Source organism: Monomorium pharaonis, chromosome 5 (assembly GCF_013373865.1).
Source record: "Monomorium pharaonis isolate MP-MQ-018 chromosome 5, ASM1337386v2, whole genome shotgun sequence".
Classification (NCBI taxonomy): domain Eukaryota; kingdom Metazoa; phylum Arthropoda; class Insecta; order Hymenoptera; family Formicidae; genus Monomorium; species Monomorium pharaonis.
This window is the reverse complement of record NC_050471.1, coordinates 16,009,298-16,027,777: the sequence shown is the minus strand read 5'-3', so window position 1 is coordinate 16,027,777 and position 18,480 is coordinate 16,009,298. Positions and strand designations below refer to the sequence as shown.

At 29.5% G+C, this 18,480-nt stretch overlaps 2 protein-coding genes across 23 annotated transcripts in view; one reads left to right on the top strand and one right to left on the bottom strand.

Annotated features, from left to right (window-relative positions):
- LOC105839109 (serine/threonine-protein phosphatase 2A regulatory subunit B'' subunit alpha) overlaps window positions 1-7,039 on the bottom strand; it is a 310,192-nt gene extending 303,153 nt beyond the window's left edge. For 11 of the 19 annotated variants that reach the window (XR_004963296.1, XR_004963297.1, XR_004963298.1 and 8 more), the window contains exon 1: window positions 6,392-7,036. The gene's annotated coding sequence lies outside the window, so the exon portion shown is untranslated. Of the gene's footprint in view, window positions 1-497; window positions 658-6,391 lie in introns of all 19 variants that reach the window. The other 8 variants (XR_004963290.1, XR_004963292.1, XR_004963291.1 and 5 more) reach the window with 3 other exon arrangements.
- A 9,576-nt stretch (window positions 7,040-16,615) lies between these two features.
- LOC105839993 lies at window positions 16,616-18,222 on the top strand. Of its 4 annotated transcripts, none has more exons than XM_012686698.3 (2): window positions 16,616-16,757; window positions 17,528-18,222. In XM_012686698.3, exon 2 carries the CDS (start codon window positions 17,530-17,532, stop codon window positions 17,950-17,952), a length of 423 nt encoding a protein of 140 aa, XP_012542152.1. In that variant the 5' UTR covers window positions 16,616-16,757; window positions 17,528-17,529; the 3' UTR covers window positions 17,953-18,222. The 4 variants fall into 4 exon arrangements, with proteins under 4 accessions (XP_012542152.1, XP_012542143.1, XP_012542135.1 ...); XM_012686689.3 differs by having other exon boundaries at window positions 16,622-16,771; XM_012686681.3 differs by lacking the exon at window positions 16,616-16,757 and adding an exon at window positions 16,790-16,900.
- Window positions 18,223-18,480: the final 258 nt, after the last annotated feature.

Sequence of the window (18,480 nt, the reverse complement as noted above, 5' to 3'; positions counted from 1 at the left end):
AAAATATTTGAATAATAATAGGACAATATAATTACGTAATATTTAAAAAAAAAAATTTTATTTATCAAACGTTATGACATAACGTTTAAAAACATTTAATAAACATGTTAATAAACGTTTTTAAAATATTTTAATAATATTAGGGCAACAATATATGATAAAAGTATCTATAACGGAACATACCCTATGTTTGAAACGGTTTAATAAAATTTAATATTTAAATATTATAATACATATAAATTTAAAAAAAGTAAATTAACATCTATAAATCTTTAGATTTATATTTACATAAAAATCGATACTATTAATAAATATTTAATATTAAAAAAAATGTTTAAATAAAATTCGTGTCTAGACCTATAAAATTCGTTCATTTTTGTAGTCAAAGCAATCTGTATGAATGTTCTGATTTACCAAGTGTATTTAAAATAATAATTAATTTTATGATTTTTATACTTAGTGTTTTATTGTTTAATATTTATAAATTTCAATTTTACCATTTCTTGAAGTTTTTAATACTTTTCGAATTATTAAATAGATGTTCCCTTCTATGTATGTTCATTTTTCTGTTAGTCCATATTATAGAACGGCATTCCGTCACACAATCGGTTTACTTTCATCACATGTCCGCTTGACGGAATACGCGTTTGTGAATCACTATTTTAAGTAAATCATATATATCATTAAATTGTGATTTTCTTAATAATAAATAAGAACTTATTACTGTTTACTTTGTTTATTTTATCGTTGAATACAACGTAAGTACATTTTAAATCAATATTGTATAAAAACCTAAAATCTAATCTAAAAGACTAAACTTAATTTAATGTAAACTTTTAAAATTTATGTTTTGATCCCAGGAGAAATAGGAAAGAGTGCAAAAAAAATTTCCTGACAAAAAAGTAGAGCTATATTAAATAATGTGAAAAAAGTGGCAAAAATTAATTTAAAAGGGTAAAAAAAACATTAAATTAAAAAGAAAGGGAAAAACATTCATCTGAAGCACTCCGACGTGCTTTGAAGTTTGTAGCTGAAGGTGTTTCTATTAAAAAAGCTGCAGACACTTTTGGTGTTCCTTAAACAACGCTTTTTGGAAAATACAAGAATCCTGAACAAACAAATTGAAAAAGTGGCCCATCAACAATTTTTTTAGAAAAAAAAAAAAAAGAAATTGCTAACTGGATATAAATCAAAACGGGGCTTTTCGCTTACTAAAACACATTTCTTAGATTGCATACAAAAAGTATAGGCAAAGAAACTCTCTTCAAAAATAACAGTCGTTACTAGTACAAAGATTTTCTTAAGCATCATGCCCATTTGGCAATAATAACAACTCAACATTTAATATCTACAAAAGCATCCGTTAATGAAGAAGATTTGTGAAAATGGTTTGTAGTAGTATAAACTTATTTACAATGAAAAAATCTGCTTAATCTTCATGCATCACAAGTATTTAATTGTGACGAAACAAACATTCAATTGTGTCCAAAAGGAGAAAAAGTACTTGCATTAAAAGAAGCATGTACAGTGTATAAAGTAGTAAATGCCAATGAGAAAGAAAGTGCCACTGTATTATTTATGTATAATGCTGAAGAAACTTGAACACCTCCAATGATCTTATACAATTATAAAGAAAGTATTCCAAAGAAAAGTATCAAAAATTCCTTAGGGTATAGGCAAATCTGAATCTGGCTGAATGACAATAGAAACTTTCTATGAGTACATTGCCAACATATTTTATCCGTGATTGTTATAAGAAGATATTAACTTCCCAATAATTTTATATTTAGATGGACATGCATCACATATAATGATACCACTAGTATCATTTTGTAGAGAAAAAAAATTAAACTAATTTCACTATACCCCAATACCACATTTACAGCCACTCGACGTGGCATTCTTTCATCCGTTCAAAGAAGTTTATAAAAAGACTGTTCCAAGATGAAAAATTCAAAACAATGTCTAAGAAAAGAGCAATTTCCTGCAGTATTAGAAATGACATTAAACTCCATACTACAGAAGAAAAAAATATAGAAAATGGATTCAGATCATGTGGACTGATGTTATTTAATCCTGATAGCGTAGAATATGATTTTAAGAAAAAGAAAAAAAAACGAGAAAACTAATTATACCAAAAATTATAAATCAAAAGAAAATTATAAGATAAATAAGTGAATAATTCAACAGTTTCAAATAATTCAAATAAAAAGATTTTTTACTAACATTTGAGGTGACTTTACCAACTCAAGTAGGTACTTGCACATTTTAAAAATAATAAATTGAGTAAGTCATGAAGTGGAAATATTGAGCAAAAAGAATTATTCAAATACTGGTTTCAGATAAAAAAACAGATCATGGTATAATATTTAAGAATTTAAAATAATATATATAATATTTACACATATATTTACAAATATATATATATATAAATTAAATGTAATTACATATACTTACAAATTTGATCAACTATGTACAATTTTTATCAATTATTTACAAAATTTAATCAATTTTTTTACTTTATATTATCTTTTACATAATATTTATTTGAGACTAATAATGTTTTTTGCATAAATTAAAAAAAATTAGTAATAAGCCTACAATTAAGAGTATTCAGAACTTTGATAATCACAGAGTAATATTACCTCAAACAATCGGCAAAACAATTCAGCCATCTCAAAAAAACATTAAAAGTATTTAATAGTGATCAAAGCATTAAACCGTATTTGGATAATGTTATTATAAATGTGATACTTATTCTGAAGGCAATATTATAAATGAATATATTATATTATATATTCTGAAGACAATATCACAAATGAACACATATTACGGAATAGTACTCAAAGTATAGTACATGTTGAATCAATAACTAATAATAAAATTCAAGTTAAATCTTTAAATATTGATAAAGTCCAGTAAAAACTTATACAAATAATCTCTTTAATGATAATCAAGCAGATAAGTTTAATGATGTATTAATAAAAATTTTAATTATATAAAATGTAAAATGCTAGTTTTCAAAATTTTTTAAACAACTTTTAGTGACTATTACTTCTATCATTACTATTGTTGTTGCTGCTACTATTACTATTATCAATACTACTACTCCTACTACTCCTACTTTTACTACTACTACTATTACCAATACTACTATCACAGCTATTGCAACGTAAACTTAAATAATAAAATGTTGAAGTAAAAAAAAGATGATTTTTGTATTAAACAAGGTAATGTCTAGTTATAAACATGTTTTATTGAATCGATATAAGCATTTATATACTATTTACTTCACAACTAAACATTATCGATTTACAAGCTCACAAAATATGTACGTTTCAAATTTTAAGCTGCAATCTCTTTACAATAGTCGCTTCAAACCACCCTAGCACAAGAAAGAATTGTACTTAAAATCAGAAAGACTATTTATTTCACAAATATTGTTTGATGATTTACCAGCTCGCAAAATATGTGTATTTCAATTTTACAACTGCATGTAATAAAGAAAATGTTTCATAACTAAATATTGTTCATTGATTCACAAGGTCACAAAATATATTTTGATTAATAAATTGCAACTTTTTTTCTAATATTACCGTATTATGTTCTTGTTGTGCAACAAAAATTGTAAGTTATAATTGATTAACTTATTAAATTATACTTCTTACAAATTAATTTTTTGTCAAAATAATGTATAAAATTATATAAGTTTTTAATATTTTGCAAAACAAATTTAAAATATAAATTATATCAATCTCAAATTTTTTGTTTACATTTAGTGAAATTTATCTCTAATTCCTCCAATGTTTTTTCCACAACTTAATCCCTCCAAACCAGAATGTTTTATGTGTAATTTTCACCATGTTAATAGCATCAAAAATTTCACAAAAATGTTTATAATCTCTTTATACCTTTGACTAATAGCGTCTTCCATTGGCAAAAATTCGCTGGCACTCAGTGCTACCTAGTTTTTCAGTTTTTTATTGGAGTAACACAAAACGCCACCAGTTTTGCACTTTCAGTGGAGTACATCTAAAAACTCAGTTTTAAGAAAAGAGCGGGAAATAAGAAAGATTAACTGCCCAGATAGCACAGAATATTTATCATAAATATTTATGAATATTTTACATATTTATTTTCAAAAAATATTTTTTAAAGATTATATAATTATTTTTCATAAACCATTTAGAAATAATACAAAAATTATTATTAAAAATATATAAAACATATTTTTAAAATATATTAAAAAATATTTATGATATATAAATTCAAAATATTTTTTATATTCTTTGATAATATAGTATGAATATTTATTATAAATATTTTAATAAATAATATATATAGCTATATAATAAATATTGCAATATTATTTTTAAAGATATTTCTAAAAATAATTTTAAAAATATTGTTAGCGATATTATTTATGTATTTAAAAAAATAATTTTTATTTGTGTTTTATTATTTCAGAAAATCTTTATGGTAAATGTTTTAGTTATTTCTACAGCATTTATGAAAATATTTACGATACATATTTAGAGAATATTAACAAAATATTTATAATAAACGTAACGTATAAGCCCAGATAGCACAGAAAATTTATCATAAATGTTCATAAATATTTTACAAATTTATTTTTTAAAAATATTTTTTAAAGATTATATAATTATTTTTCATAAACCAATTAGAAATGATACAAAAATTATTATCAACAATATATAAAATATATTTTTAAAATGTACTGAAAAATATTTATGGTATGTAAACTCGAAATATTTTTTATATTCTTTGATAATAATAGTATAAATATTTATTTTAAATATTTTCATACATTATCATAATTTTTTTACACCTGGCAAATTCAGACATAAAAATATGTACAAAACATTTATCATAAATATTTTTTTCTTATAAATATTTTATAAATATTTTGTGCTATCTGCGTATGCTTTATAATATTTCATTATTTTGAAAATTTTCAATCAACATAAAACAAGTATTTTTTTGTAATCAAAAATTATACTAAAATTAAATAATTAAACTTATACAATTGCAAAATAATAATAAAAAATAAGCTATAAAAGTATTATTGTAATTTTTTGATAATTAATATTTTAAAAAATTTTGTTTTTAATTTAATAAATATAAAATATAATTTCAAAAAACAAAAATTACATATCTGATCATCTGTTTTTAAATGAATAATATTAATATAATCAGTAATTTTTGGTTTCTTTTTTTTCACTTTTTTAAGTAACACAATTTCATCTTCAATTGATGAAGACGATTATAAAAATTCATTTATTACAAAGTCCATTGTTGCAGCAGTAAAGAATTCAAATAATGTAACACCTCTGGTAACACTAAAGTATAGAGACCCCTCTATACTCCAGGGGGCCAGTTTCACCGCACTCAGTGCGCACTGAGAGCATTTTGCACTCCCAATGAAAGATTTGACACTCAGAACTCACTCCCAATTACTACTCCCAATATAATGCGCTTTAAGCACTCAGTACTGTCAGTGCCAGCAAGTTTTGCCAATGAAAGACGTTATAAAAATCAATGTAAAAAAAATTTGAAAAATGCTGTTTACATATTTTTATAACAATTTTATAACATAAATATTTCTTTGAAGGATCATCAGAAATAGAATGACACAAATAACACTGATTGGAAGAATTAGGGTTAATATACTTCTTTTTTAGTTAACTTTAATCTTGGTTTAACTTACTGTTTATATTTTTCTAATTTTTAGAATTACTAAAATGAAATAATGAAGTTAAACTGTGATTAAAGTTAACCTTTGTTAGTAGAAACAGACCTTACATAATTTACATGAATTTTTATACAAGTATCTGGAATTAAGAAAAAATATTACAAAAAGTAAGAGCAGTTAGGGAAAAAAATAAAGTACAAAAAAAGAACAAGAAAGAAAAAAAGAAAAAAGTAAAACAAACAGAAAAAAGAAAGCAAAAAGAAAATGTTAAAATGTAATTTGCAAAAAAATTTGCAAAATAGTTATATTTAAAAATATAATTATATATCACAGTAAATTTTAAAATAACAAAAAATGATTAAGACTTTGATATTTCTTAACTTCTGCAATTAAAATAAAGTAAAATAGTGACTGACTACCAGTTACAAACAAATCATTTCTTATTCAAGTAAGCACATATACTCTGTGCATGTGGTGTGTAGTAGTAGTGGTAGTAGCAATAGTAGTAGTAGTGTAGTAGTAGTAGTAGTAGTAGTAGTAGTAGTAGTAGTAATAGTAGTAGTAGTAGTAGTAGTAGTAGTATTAGTAGTAGTAATAGAAGGTATATATAATGTAGTTATAAAAAACATGAGAATTAGAAAAGTTTAATATAATAGCGCACTTGAAAAATTCACATACCTTAATATAGCAATTTCCATAAGACACTATCCACCTTTTCGTTTGTTTATATATGACATATCTTGCGATCTTTTAGTATTTAAAGAATGCATAAATAGTAACACTTAAATTAGAACAATCACTTAGAACAGAATTTCCTCGACTACTTCATGTTTAAGTTGCATCAAAAGTTATGCTTTGAAAGGCATATTTTTATAGGCACATAATCAAGATAATTAAACACAATTGTATAATAAGTCATAACATAATCTAACACTTAGGTCCAATTGCTCCAGTTTATTGGGAAACTTTACCGGACAGGCATCTATTATTTGTCATTATTTACTCAGGGAGAAATAAAGATAGACATGTTTATCTAATAGATAAGTTTACCAAGAAATTAAAATAACCGGGCCTTATACTATTTTACAACATTTCTTCATATTTGTCATTTGTTGTTCAATACACTTCACCATAACACCAAACTGTACCGAACTGGAAACTGGAAAGCATGCAGCATGTTCACAAGCCTTCAATACCATAGATGCAATATAAATAGACCAAGTGACTTTCAGTCCAATGCGTTCGGAAAGAATCTAAAGAGAGAAAAAATATTGGCAGACGTTCTGTTTCTCCTCGCGTTTCTCCTGCGTTTGCGCACTTCATATATGCACACATGAACAGTGCGTACCAAAATTTACTGCCATCATCATAAGTTTGTTCTAAAAAGCCTACAAATAAGGGCCACCGCACAAACTCTTCCATAACGCGTTACGTTACGTTAAGTACTCCATACGAACCTAAGTTGTACTTAAAATTTAACTTAAATCAACGCACAAAGAAATCCTTAACGTAAGTTCTTAAGTTCTTACGTTAAGGATTTCTTTGTGCGTTGATTTAAGTTAAATTTTAAGTACAACTTAGGTTTGTATGGAGTACTTAACGTAACGTAACGCGTTATGGAAAAGTTTGTGCGGTGGCCCTCAGGGTGCTGTCCACAAACTTCTATGGCTGCATTCCGATATTTACTGTCAGTACTGAAAATCTACAGTATATGTGACATAAACTATAGATTTTCAGTACTGGCAGTGAATATCGGAACGCAGTCTATTAGCTAGTTTACACCGAGCACTTGGTATGCGTATCAAATAGTAAATAACTAGTGAATGTGTTTAATCATTGGCTGAACAGCTTAAATCTACTACTTGATACGCGTACCAAGTGCTCGGTGTAAACTAGAGCTATAATGGGTGCTTTCCATTTAGTGACACAAGTCGATACAAGTATTGTTCTATCTTTGTTACTCATTGAACATAAAAAAAGATAGAACAATGCTTGTGTCGACTTGTGTTACTAGATGGAAAGCACCCAATAGAAGTCTGTGGTGCTGTCACTGCTGTCTATGGCCTAGATTACACCGAACACTTGGTACTGTTACGTGCAGGACGAGCACGCGGCCAAATTATGAAATCGCGGCTACTGCCCTGCACTCTGAGGTGATTATGACTCGTGAAACTGGACAAATTTACAAAATTAACAGACCGGATCTTCAGAGATCGTGACGATAGTAGCTTCTCGGTAAAGTCAGTTGGCAGATCGTCGCTCTGTTCAAGATAACGCAGGAATCCCTCAAATATGCTAATACAGGCGCGACACTCGTGTAAGATACTGCGGGTGGCTAATAATACATTACAAACCGAGCAGTATTCTTGGCAGTCACCGAACCCGATATGTATGTAGTGGCGCAGTTTGTATGTGTAAAGCAAGTGGGTCTCGGGGGGAGCTTGGAGGTAGCAATTATCGCACAGGTAATAAGTTTTATCAATACGATGTTGATAGAACAATGACGCGGTGCAGCATGCAGTGCTTATCCAATCAAAATAGCCGCGCGCGATAGGCATCGGCTCGACCAATCCGGGAGACGAATAGTTAATAGAATTAGTAGGGCACATTTTCACGGAACATTGCGAACGTGAATGGGAAATTATTATTATTAGAAATGTGTGAGTTGTTATCCTACCTTTAGGTGACTCTCTTGATTGGCTATCAGCTTGGTCGGCTCAGGAGGCGTCGTGTTGTGGCTACCCCTCGGCGTAGACCCTTCTGTGATTGGACGGTCGCAGGAAACGGTCTTCACAGTTATGGTGAACTCGCGTGATATACGTTGAACGTGATTTAAGGAATGTTGAAATTGAATAACGAATTCGAGTCACTGAATCTATCAGTTTATTATAAAAGTAAAATTATTGGTTACAATTACACTTAAGGTTAAATTAGAATATAAAGTTAAGTAGCTAAACAATTATACTAAATTAATTATTTAAGACTTGAATTAGAATTAGAAGTAGAATTAGATTTGGAATGGAATTGGAACTTGAACTAGAAAAGTGAACCGCTCGCGAGAACTGATTACTTCTAACTGCGCGCCTTATTCTAAGACATGGCGTGGGGACGCCGCTTAAGATATCCTCACTCCCATACGCGGGGTCGCGTTACATTGGCCTATTCGAGGGTGGCGTCTGGTGTCATTGGCCTAGTTTACATCGTGCATTTGATACGCGTATCAAGTAGTGAATTTAAGCTGATCAGCCAATGATTAAACACATTCACTAGTTATTTACTATTTGATACGCGTATCAAATGCACGATGTAAACTAGGCCATTGTGCGCGTCGTGCCTGGCGCTTTTAAGTGATTTTACTTGTCAATGGGAGGAAAAAGAAATGTCCATAAATTTGGACAAATGGTCAGGACGTGACAGTACGCATATCAAGTAGTGAATTTAAGCTGATCAGCCAATGATTAAACACATTCACTAGTTATTTACTATTTGATACGCGTACCAAGTGCTCGGTGTAAACTAATAGTATGAAAACTAGAACCAGGAGGGTAAGGAGCCAAACCTCTGTAAAGTTAGCCAGCTAACTTCAGCTTTATCAATTTTCACTAATTGGTATTGTTTGGTGGTTGTTTGGTGGTCTTTGGTAGTCCAGTCCCATTGTTTGGTGGTTAGTCGTTCTCCTGTAATATCAAAAATAAAATTTGGGTGTGAAGTTAGCCCGACATTGTTTATTTTTGCACCAATTTTAATTTCAAGTAGCTCATTCGATTCGGAATCGTTTGGTGGTCACGAATATGCTAATGAAAACGTTTGGTGGTCAACCGTTTTCGTAGAAATTAGAAAAAACCGTTTTTGAGTATCGTCACTGGTTTTGGTATCACTGGATATTTCCCAGATAAATATTATTTATCATACAAATTCACTTTCAAAGGCGTCAACAGATGTAAAATCGTTTGGTGGTCACGAATAAACTAATGAAAACGTTTGGTGGTCAACCGTTTTCGTAGAAATTAAAAAAAACCGTTTTTGAGTGGCATCGTTACAAAATTTCCCAAACAAATATTATTTTTCATACAATTTTATTTTCAAAGGCGTTATTGGATGTAAAATCGTTTAGTGGTCACGAATAAACTAATGAAAACGTTTAGTGGTCATCCGTTTTCGTAAAAATGCGAAAAAACCGTTTTCAATTGACATCATTGTAAATTCACTAGACAAATATTATTTTTCATACAAATTCACTTTCAAAGGCATTATTGGATGTAAAATCGTTTGTTGATCACGAATATATTAATCAAAACGTGATCAACCATTTTCTTTAATATTACAGAAAAAATGCTTTTGAATGACCTTGTTGTAAAACTCTCTAAAACCATTTTAATTTTTCAAACAAATTTACTTTGCAAAGAATTATATTCGATGCGTAATCGTTTGGTGGTTGCAAATTTTCCTTATGGCTTAAGAGCCACCGCACAAGCTTTTTCGTAACACGTTACGTTACGTTAAGTGCTCCATCAACCTAAGTTTGTACTTAAAATTAAACTTACATCAACGCACAAACAAACTTTTAACGTAAGTTCTTAAGTTCTTACTACGTTAAGGATTTCTTTGTGCGTTGATTTAAGTTAAATTTTAAGTACAACTTAGGTTCGTATAAAGTACTTAACGTAACGTAACGCGTTATGGAAGAGCTTGTGCGGTGGCCCTTATGGAAGAGTTTGTGCGGTGGCCCTAAGTTTGTATACTAATCTCGCGGGCCGTATGTATCGGCTTGATTGACTATCACCATAGAGTAACATAGACGGAGCATTAGCCCGGATCTACAATGGGTGCTTTTCATTTAGTGACACAAGTCGACACAAATATCGTTCTATCTTTGTTACTCATTAAACATAAAAAAAAGATAGAACAATGCTTGTGTCGACTTGTGTTACTAAATGGAAAGCACCCAATAGGTGTAGTAAGCCTTATGCCATAAGAAATTGACCAATTATAATCGAATATGAGAAGAATAATCGAATATAATTGGTTAATTCCTTATAGCATACGGCTTATTATACTATTGTAGATCCGGGCTTACCTACCCAGACAGCACAGGATATCCTATGGATATCCGTTTTATGTCCATTTCTTGTCCTAATGTCCATGGATCTTATGAGGATATCCATAGGATATACATTTGTGGACATTGAAGGGATATCCTAAAATGGACCACTTTGTATGTCCCACAGACTTCTATAATATACTAGACTGCTAGGCTCGTTATATATTCTCCATTTAGTGTGTACCCGAAAAGTATGTACAAATAGGAGCTCATAGGCGGCAGACTGAATTACCGATTAGAATGTGGCTAATATTTTATAGTCCTACGACTATGGATTACTAGAGGAGTGAGTGAGATGTATGATACAATATATACATATATTATGTGATTATGAGAGCGTTCTCCTTGGACGCTTATGCGTACTTATACGTTAAACGTATCATTCTTTTGCTCTTGTAATATAAAAGAAAAAGATAAAATGACAATAACCAAGGTATGTGATAAAAGGCTGCCCAAATATACATATATAAAAAAGCGATATACATTTCTTTTCGTTTAAGTATTAAAACTAAAGGACAAATGATATAACCTCATTTTAAGAGCATTTTTGTATAAAATAACCTAATATTAATGATATTTATTAGTATTATTAAGTATCATTCTTTAAATATATATATATATATATATAAACATTTTAAAAATGTCAACAAATTACTCGTAGCAACTATATGTGACATTTATTGGCATATATATATGTACATATACATTCCACTTGACGAACAATGTACATACATAGTAGATGACACATTCCGATCGGTTATTCAGTCATGTACAACATGTACATTATATACTGGTACGCCTAGGGAATCAAGGTTAGCAGTCTAGTATATTATAGAAGTCTGTGGTATGTCCATATGCTATCCTTATTTGTACTCGCTCCACCAACACCATCTGCATGCACAAGTAAACTAAAAAGCAATATGGCCGTTTAAAACCAATATGGCCCTAGTAGTGGTTAGGTTTTTGTTGGTTATTGGCATGTTTTACACAGTCAGGTAAGAATCCTAAAAATTTTCAGAAATTATAAGTTACGAGAGTAGCAAAGAATCTTATTGTGTGCCGTTAGCTTTGCCTCTGTCTGATTGATCAATTCGCTAATATATTCCACCACAAATTCTCCTTTAACGAGAATGATGATGATGACGCTCGCTTGCTCTGACCTACGTACGTAAACAGAACGGTTACGTGTACACGGTAGCAGCGACGAATTCTAGACGTATAATTACAGATGGTAATAGACGACGGCGAAGTGTACGCGGATTATGACAAAGGTCTCGATAAAGAACAGCAATGAGATTAGAGATTGCAGCAACGGGAACAATCAGAGCTTACGAGCAAGCGAGCGTCGGCCGAGCACCATCATTTTCGTTAAAGGTGAGTTTGTGATGGAATATATTGGCGAATTGATCAACCAGGTAAAGGCAAAGCCAATGGCACACAATAAGATTTTATACAGTTTACTCTGTAGTCTATGTATATATGTGTATGTGTGTGTATAAACATAAAATTTAATTTCTGTTGTAGTTGACGAGTCACAATCATTTGTTGCCTAGATGAGATTATGCATGCTGCAGTCATTGTCTGCAATATAAAGAATATTTGTTCCACGGTAGTCGTTAAACAATGGATACACACTATATATATATGTTGTGATAATTACAAAATACTTTAAGCTGATTGTTTAATTAATATTATACGTATGATACTTATTTAATTAAAATTGTTTAATGTATAATCTATCGAAAGAATAATATAATTTCTAAAATAAATATTTATATTTATATATTTTATTCTGTTTTTACCCTTTTATTTAATGTAAAATTTAATTTTGAATGCCGCTTTTTATCGGCAAGGACGTCCATCGGACATATTTCACGGATATAGCATGTCCACCAGTTTCATAAACCAATATCCCATGGACGTCCATAGAATGTCCAAAAGACGTAAAACGGATGTCCTGTGGATATCCTCAATATCCGTTAAGGACGTCTTATGGATGTCGTATGGATATCCGTGTGCTGTCTGGGTTATTATTAAATAGTTTGTTTTTGCTTTGTTTGTATAAAATTAAAAAAATTTTTTAATGTCATTTTTTTATAATTTTTTAGTATTATTAATATATACCACATTATTTTGATAAGTGTACTTTCTTTATGTTCTATTTTAATTTACGTTTCTTAAAGATTTAATTAACGCTTTTGTCACTCTTTTATTATATTATAATTGACTTTTCCTTTACACTTGATTTACGCTCTATTAATTGTAGAGATAAAAGATATGATGGGATTTTATCTGGATGTAATAGGATATTGTAAGATATAATAGAATATCTTACAATATCTTATAATATTTTAAGATATTTTTGGGGGATATCGAAATATATTAATGGGACATCATATGATATCTTAAGATATTTTACGATATTTTAAGATATTTTTGTAGGATATCCCGGGAGCTACTCATTGAGATATCCGTAGGATCGCCTTCGTCTGTCTAGGATAATTTAGGATATCCTCAGGATAAAGTGTGCTGTGTGGGAAAAGAGACAGTAACTTGAAACTTTTCACTTTTTACGTTTCCGCTATAGGGGGAAAATTACATGATCGATACCCAGGTACTTTTCCTTTAAAACTGTGGCCAATCACAGTTATTCCCTTTTTCAAAAGAATGACTGTGATTGGCCTTATGACGTCATTAATCGCTCCCGAAGTGTGTGACGCGAACAGACTCTTTCGGTTTGTTCTTTTTCGCTGCACTGCTGCACTGATGCAATAGGTTAGAGTAAGATAAATTTTTTTTTTCACTAATTGTATCAGTGCAGCAGTGCAGCAAAAAAGAACAGGCCATTTGTCTCACTTTAATTTGTTTCATCAGTGTATCAGGGGCTCGATTCTTGAATTCATTTGCAAGAGAAACGTGTACTATTTGCAAATTCTGTTCTTACAGAAAAGTTGAAAATTTATTGGCTCTCGTATGGTTTTTAATCAATAAACTTGCAACTTTTCTGTTAGAGCGAGTATTTACGCATACGTTTCTCTTGCGAATGATTTCAAGAATCGATCAGTGTAGCTGAATAGAACAAGCCAACTATTCCAGTTCAGCCCCAGTGCAGCAAAATAGAACAAACTTAAGATCGTACTTAGACTACGGTCCACTTGACGCTGCAAACGTTTCGAAGCATTCTTTGATTGGTCAATTTGTAAAAATTTTTGTTTTGATTGGTCAATCAGACGCTTCGAAGCATTTGTAGCGTCAAGTGGACCGCAGCCATGGACCTAGTTTATACCGAGCACTTGGTACGCGTATCGGTAAGGAGTCAAAATCCATAAAAAACTAGGGGAGAATGTTGGCAATGATGAAAAATCTCTAGAATCCATAAATTTATTTCTGAAGTTGACAACACTGTGGTGCTTTCGGGAGTAGCATGGGATGCGTGTAGTGCAGAACCGTGATTGTGACAGATGGTGCATGAAAGACCAAAATAATCTCGCAGAGATGACAGGTCAGCAAAACGCAGGTTAGTGCTAAATATTAAACTTTAATGAGATTATTAATTTAGGATCTTTACAATACGAGTTACTGTAAACTGTCTTTGCTGTTTAATTCTGACTGCATTTACTATGTAAAGATTATCTTTCTTATAAAATTATGTGATATTTACTACATGTTTACTTTAATAATTAAATAAATAAATAAATAAAACCAAAATTGTATTTATTAATTAATTTAACACTAAAGTCATTTGTGTTGTAAAGATTCTAAATTAATAATCTCAGATCAGTCTTTCTATAATAGTATTGATTATATTACAATGTGAAATAATATTATTATTACCAAAATACCAAAAATAATATAGAATTATTATTATTTCTTAAGAGATATAAACGTATAAATCCTTTTTTGTAAAGATTTAATGATTGTATAGATCCATCAAAAATAAAAGATTAATTAGTAATTAATCTTTTACCTTTGATTGGTCTGTATTAATTAGTAATTAATCTTTTACTTTTGATGGGTCTGTATGATCATTAAATCTTTACAAAAAAGTATTTATACATTTGTATCCTTTAAGAAATAATAATCATCTCATATTATTCTTGGTATTTTGGTGATAATAATATTATTTCACATTGTAATATCTACTATTACAGGAAAACTGATCTGAGATTATTAATTTGTGATCTTTACGATACAAGTTACTGTAAACTGACGTTGCTGTTTAACTCTGGCTACATTTATTATCTAAAGATTATATTTTTCATAAAATTATGTGATTTTACTGCGTGTTTACTTTAATAATTCAATTAATAAATACAACTGGAGTTAAACAGCAAAGTCAGTTTACAGTAACTTGTATCGTAAAGATCACAAATTAATAATCTCAGATCAGTCTTTTTGTAATAGTATCGATATTACAATAGGGAATAATATTATTATTACCAAAATACCAAGAATATGGGTTGATTATTATTTCTTAAAAGATATAAATGTATAAATACTTTTTTGTAAAGATTTAATGATCATACAGACCCATCAAAAGTAAAAGATTAATTATTAATTAATACAGACCTATCAAAGGTAAAAGATTAATTACTAATTAATCTTTTATTTTTGATGGATCTATACAATCATTAAATCTTTACAAAAAAGGATTTATACGTTTATATCTCTTAAGAAATAATAATAATTCTATATTATTTTTGGTATTTTGGTAATAATAATATTATTTCACATTGTAATATAATCAATACTATTATAGAAAGACTGATCTGAGATTATTAATTTAGAATCTTTACGACACAAATGACTTTAGTGTTAAATTAATTAATAAATACAACTTTGGTTTTATTTATTTATTTATTTAATTATTAAAGTAAACATGTAGTAAATATCACATAATTTTATAAGAAAGATAATCTTTACATAGTAAATGCAGTCAGAATTAAACAGCAAAGACAGTTTACAGTAACTCGTATTGTAAAGATCCTAAATTAATAATCTCATTAAAGTTTAATATTTAGCACTAACCTGCGTCTTGCTGACCTGTCATCTCCGCGAGGTTATTTTGGTCTTTCATACAGCATCTGTCACAATCACGGTTCTGCACTACACGCATCCCATGCTACTCCCGAAAGCACCACAGTGTTGTCAACTTCAGAAATAAATTTATGGATTCTAGAGATTTTCCATCATTGCCAACATTCTCCCCTAGTTTTTTATGGATTTTGGCTCCTTACCCGCGTATCAAATAGTAAATAACTAGTGAATGTGTTTAATCATTGCTTTAGTTTACACCGAGCACTTGGTACGCGTATCAAATAGTAAATAACTAGTGAATGTGTTTAATCATTGGCTGATCAGCTTAAATTCACTACTTGATACGCGTACCAAGTGCTCGGTGTAAACTAGGTCCATTTAGTTTACATCGTCAAAACCTTAGTACGCGTATTAAGTTTGGTGCGCACCAAAGCCTTAGTACGGGCGCGTTTACATCGAATGTACTAAGCATGTACTGTGAAAAATATAATACAAATTTAATTCATGTTGATGTGTCCTACTAAGACATTTTTACACCGGTTTTTAGATTTTAGCACTGAGGTTATGCTCAATTGCTAAATTCTCTCTAAAATGCGTTTTATGCGTTTACATCGACATTTGTATCACTTGGTACGCGTATCAGTTTAGTACGATACTCCTACTTGATACGCTCGTACCAAATTGATCCGGCAGCGTTTACATCGTGCGTACTAAATATTTAGTACGAATTTGATACGAATATGGTACCTGATACGCGTATCAAATGCACGATGTAAACTAAGCCCATGATTAAACACATTCGCTAGTTATTTACTATTTGATACGCGTACCAAGTGCTCGGTGTAAACTAGGCTTATGAATTTTGTCCTAGAGACTAGAATAAGGGTAGTAAACAAGACCGAAAAGGTAAAAGTAAAAAGGTAAAGATATTTAAAAAATATTAGTTTTATATAGTATGCACGCACGAGCGTAGTTTTCATTGTAATACTTTTTTCTGAATTACGAAAAAACGAAAAATAATTATATAATGATGTATTATATGTGAATGTGTATTGTTTTTTAATATAATATTTTGTATATTTTTTTCGGTCATGTAACTTACATGTTTTATATTAACAATTAATTAATTAAAATAATTGTTTTTTTATATACAAAAGTGGAGTTATATATATATATATATATATACACCCAGATAGTCAAATAAAGGAAATGTATTGTTATTTTGCTGTCACTTATTCCCTATTAATTTTATTAAACTAAAGCCAAGGTTTTTCCTCAAACTGTCTGTTGTTCTGACATCATATAAAATTCTACATTAGAATTCAAAAAACTGACAGCAAGTTGTCAACATGGACGCACAATTGCTGTCAATGTGACAAGTTTATTATTCTTCAATGCATGCACTTATAATTTTATAAACTCATGAAGGTTATTTGCTCTTCTGATATTAACTTCGTTCCACGTTAAATTACAATGACAGCAAATTGTGGGCAAGTTCACAACATATATGCAGTGCATTAATTTGCCCAATATGCTTAATCTTGCTTGGCTATCTGGGTATATACTTATATATATGAAAATGTCAAGAAAAGGTTAAATTATATGATAAAGAAAAGAATATACGTAAGAAATATAAGAATACTTTTCATGTTAAATTAACAATTGTTTTGTTGCAGATATGATATCTAATCAAACACTCATGAAAATAGCGAGTTTAGGTGGATTTATAACAGCAAGTACAGGATATGCCTTTTATTATCGTATACAATATGATATTAAAAAAAGTGAGACTTATAAGGATGTTATGAATACTTTACAAACACATAAGAAAGCTGTGCCATATCTTGGAGAACCTATAACATTAGGTCGCATTATTTATGGTGATGGACATAGGACCCTTAAACATAAAGAGATGAAAGTTATGCAAAATTACAAATGGTTTGAGGTTCCACTTACAGGCACCAATACTAAAGCAAAGTTATACTATGAAGTAACACTGAGTCATAATCTTAAAAATAAACCTGAGGTATCTAAAATTGAAATTACCTTTGACAATATACCTGGAAAGACATTTGTAATAAGACAATGTGAAATACATTAAATTATTTGTAAATATATATTAAATTATAAATACATAAAAAGAAAATATTTTGTATTTATGCAGAAATATAAATCAAGAGATAATTATTTAATTATACAAAATACCTAATTAGTAAAATGTTAACAGAATGTCAATAGATTGATTTGATCAGAAAATGCTAGTGGACTGCTTATCTACGTTCTAACTTTCTGTTGATAGAACTTGTTGACAAATTCTTGTTTTATAAATATTTTAATTGTAATATTGTTATTAAAAAATCCTTAAAATTAATGTTTCCACTTTGTTATTTTTATTAATAATTGTAACTATTAATAGAAATTAATATCCCTTACCGAAAAAACACTTTAATTTGAGAGTTTACTCAATATTTGGTGTTAGTATTGAGTTTTAATATTCAATTTTAGGAGTTCACTCCCAAATTTAGATGTATACACTTAAATATTGAGTATTTACACTAAAGATTGAGTGTTTATACTCGAACATTGAGTGTGTACACCCAATAATTGAATATTCATTCTAAGGTTTGAG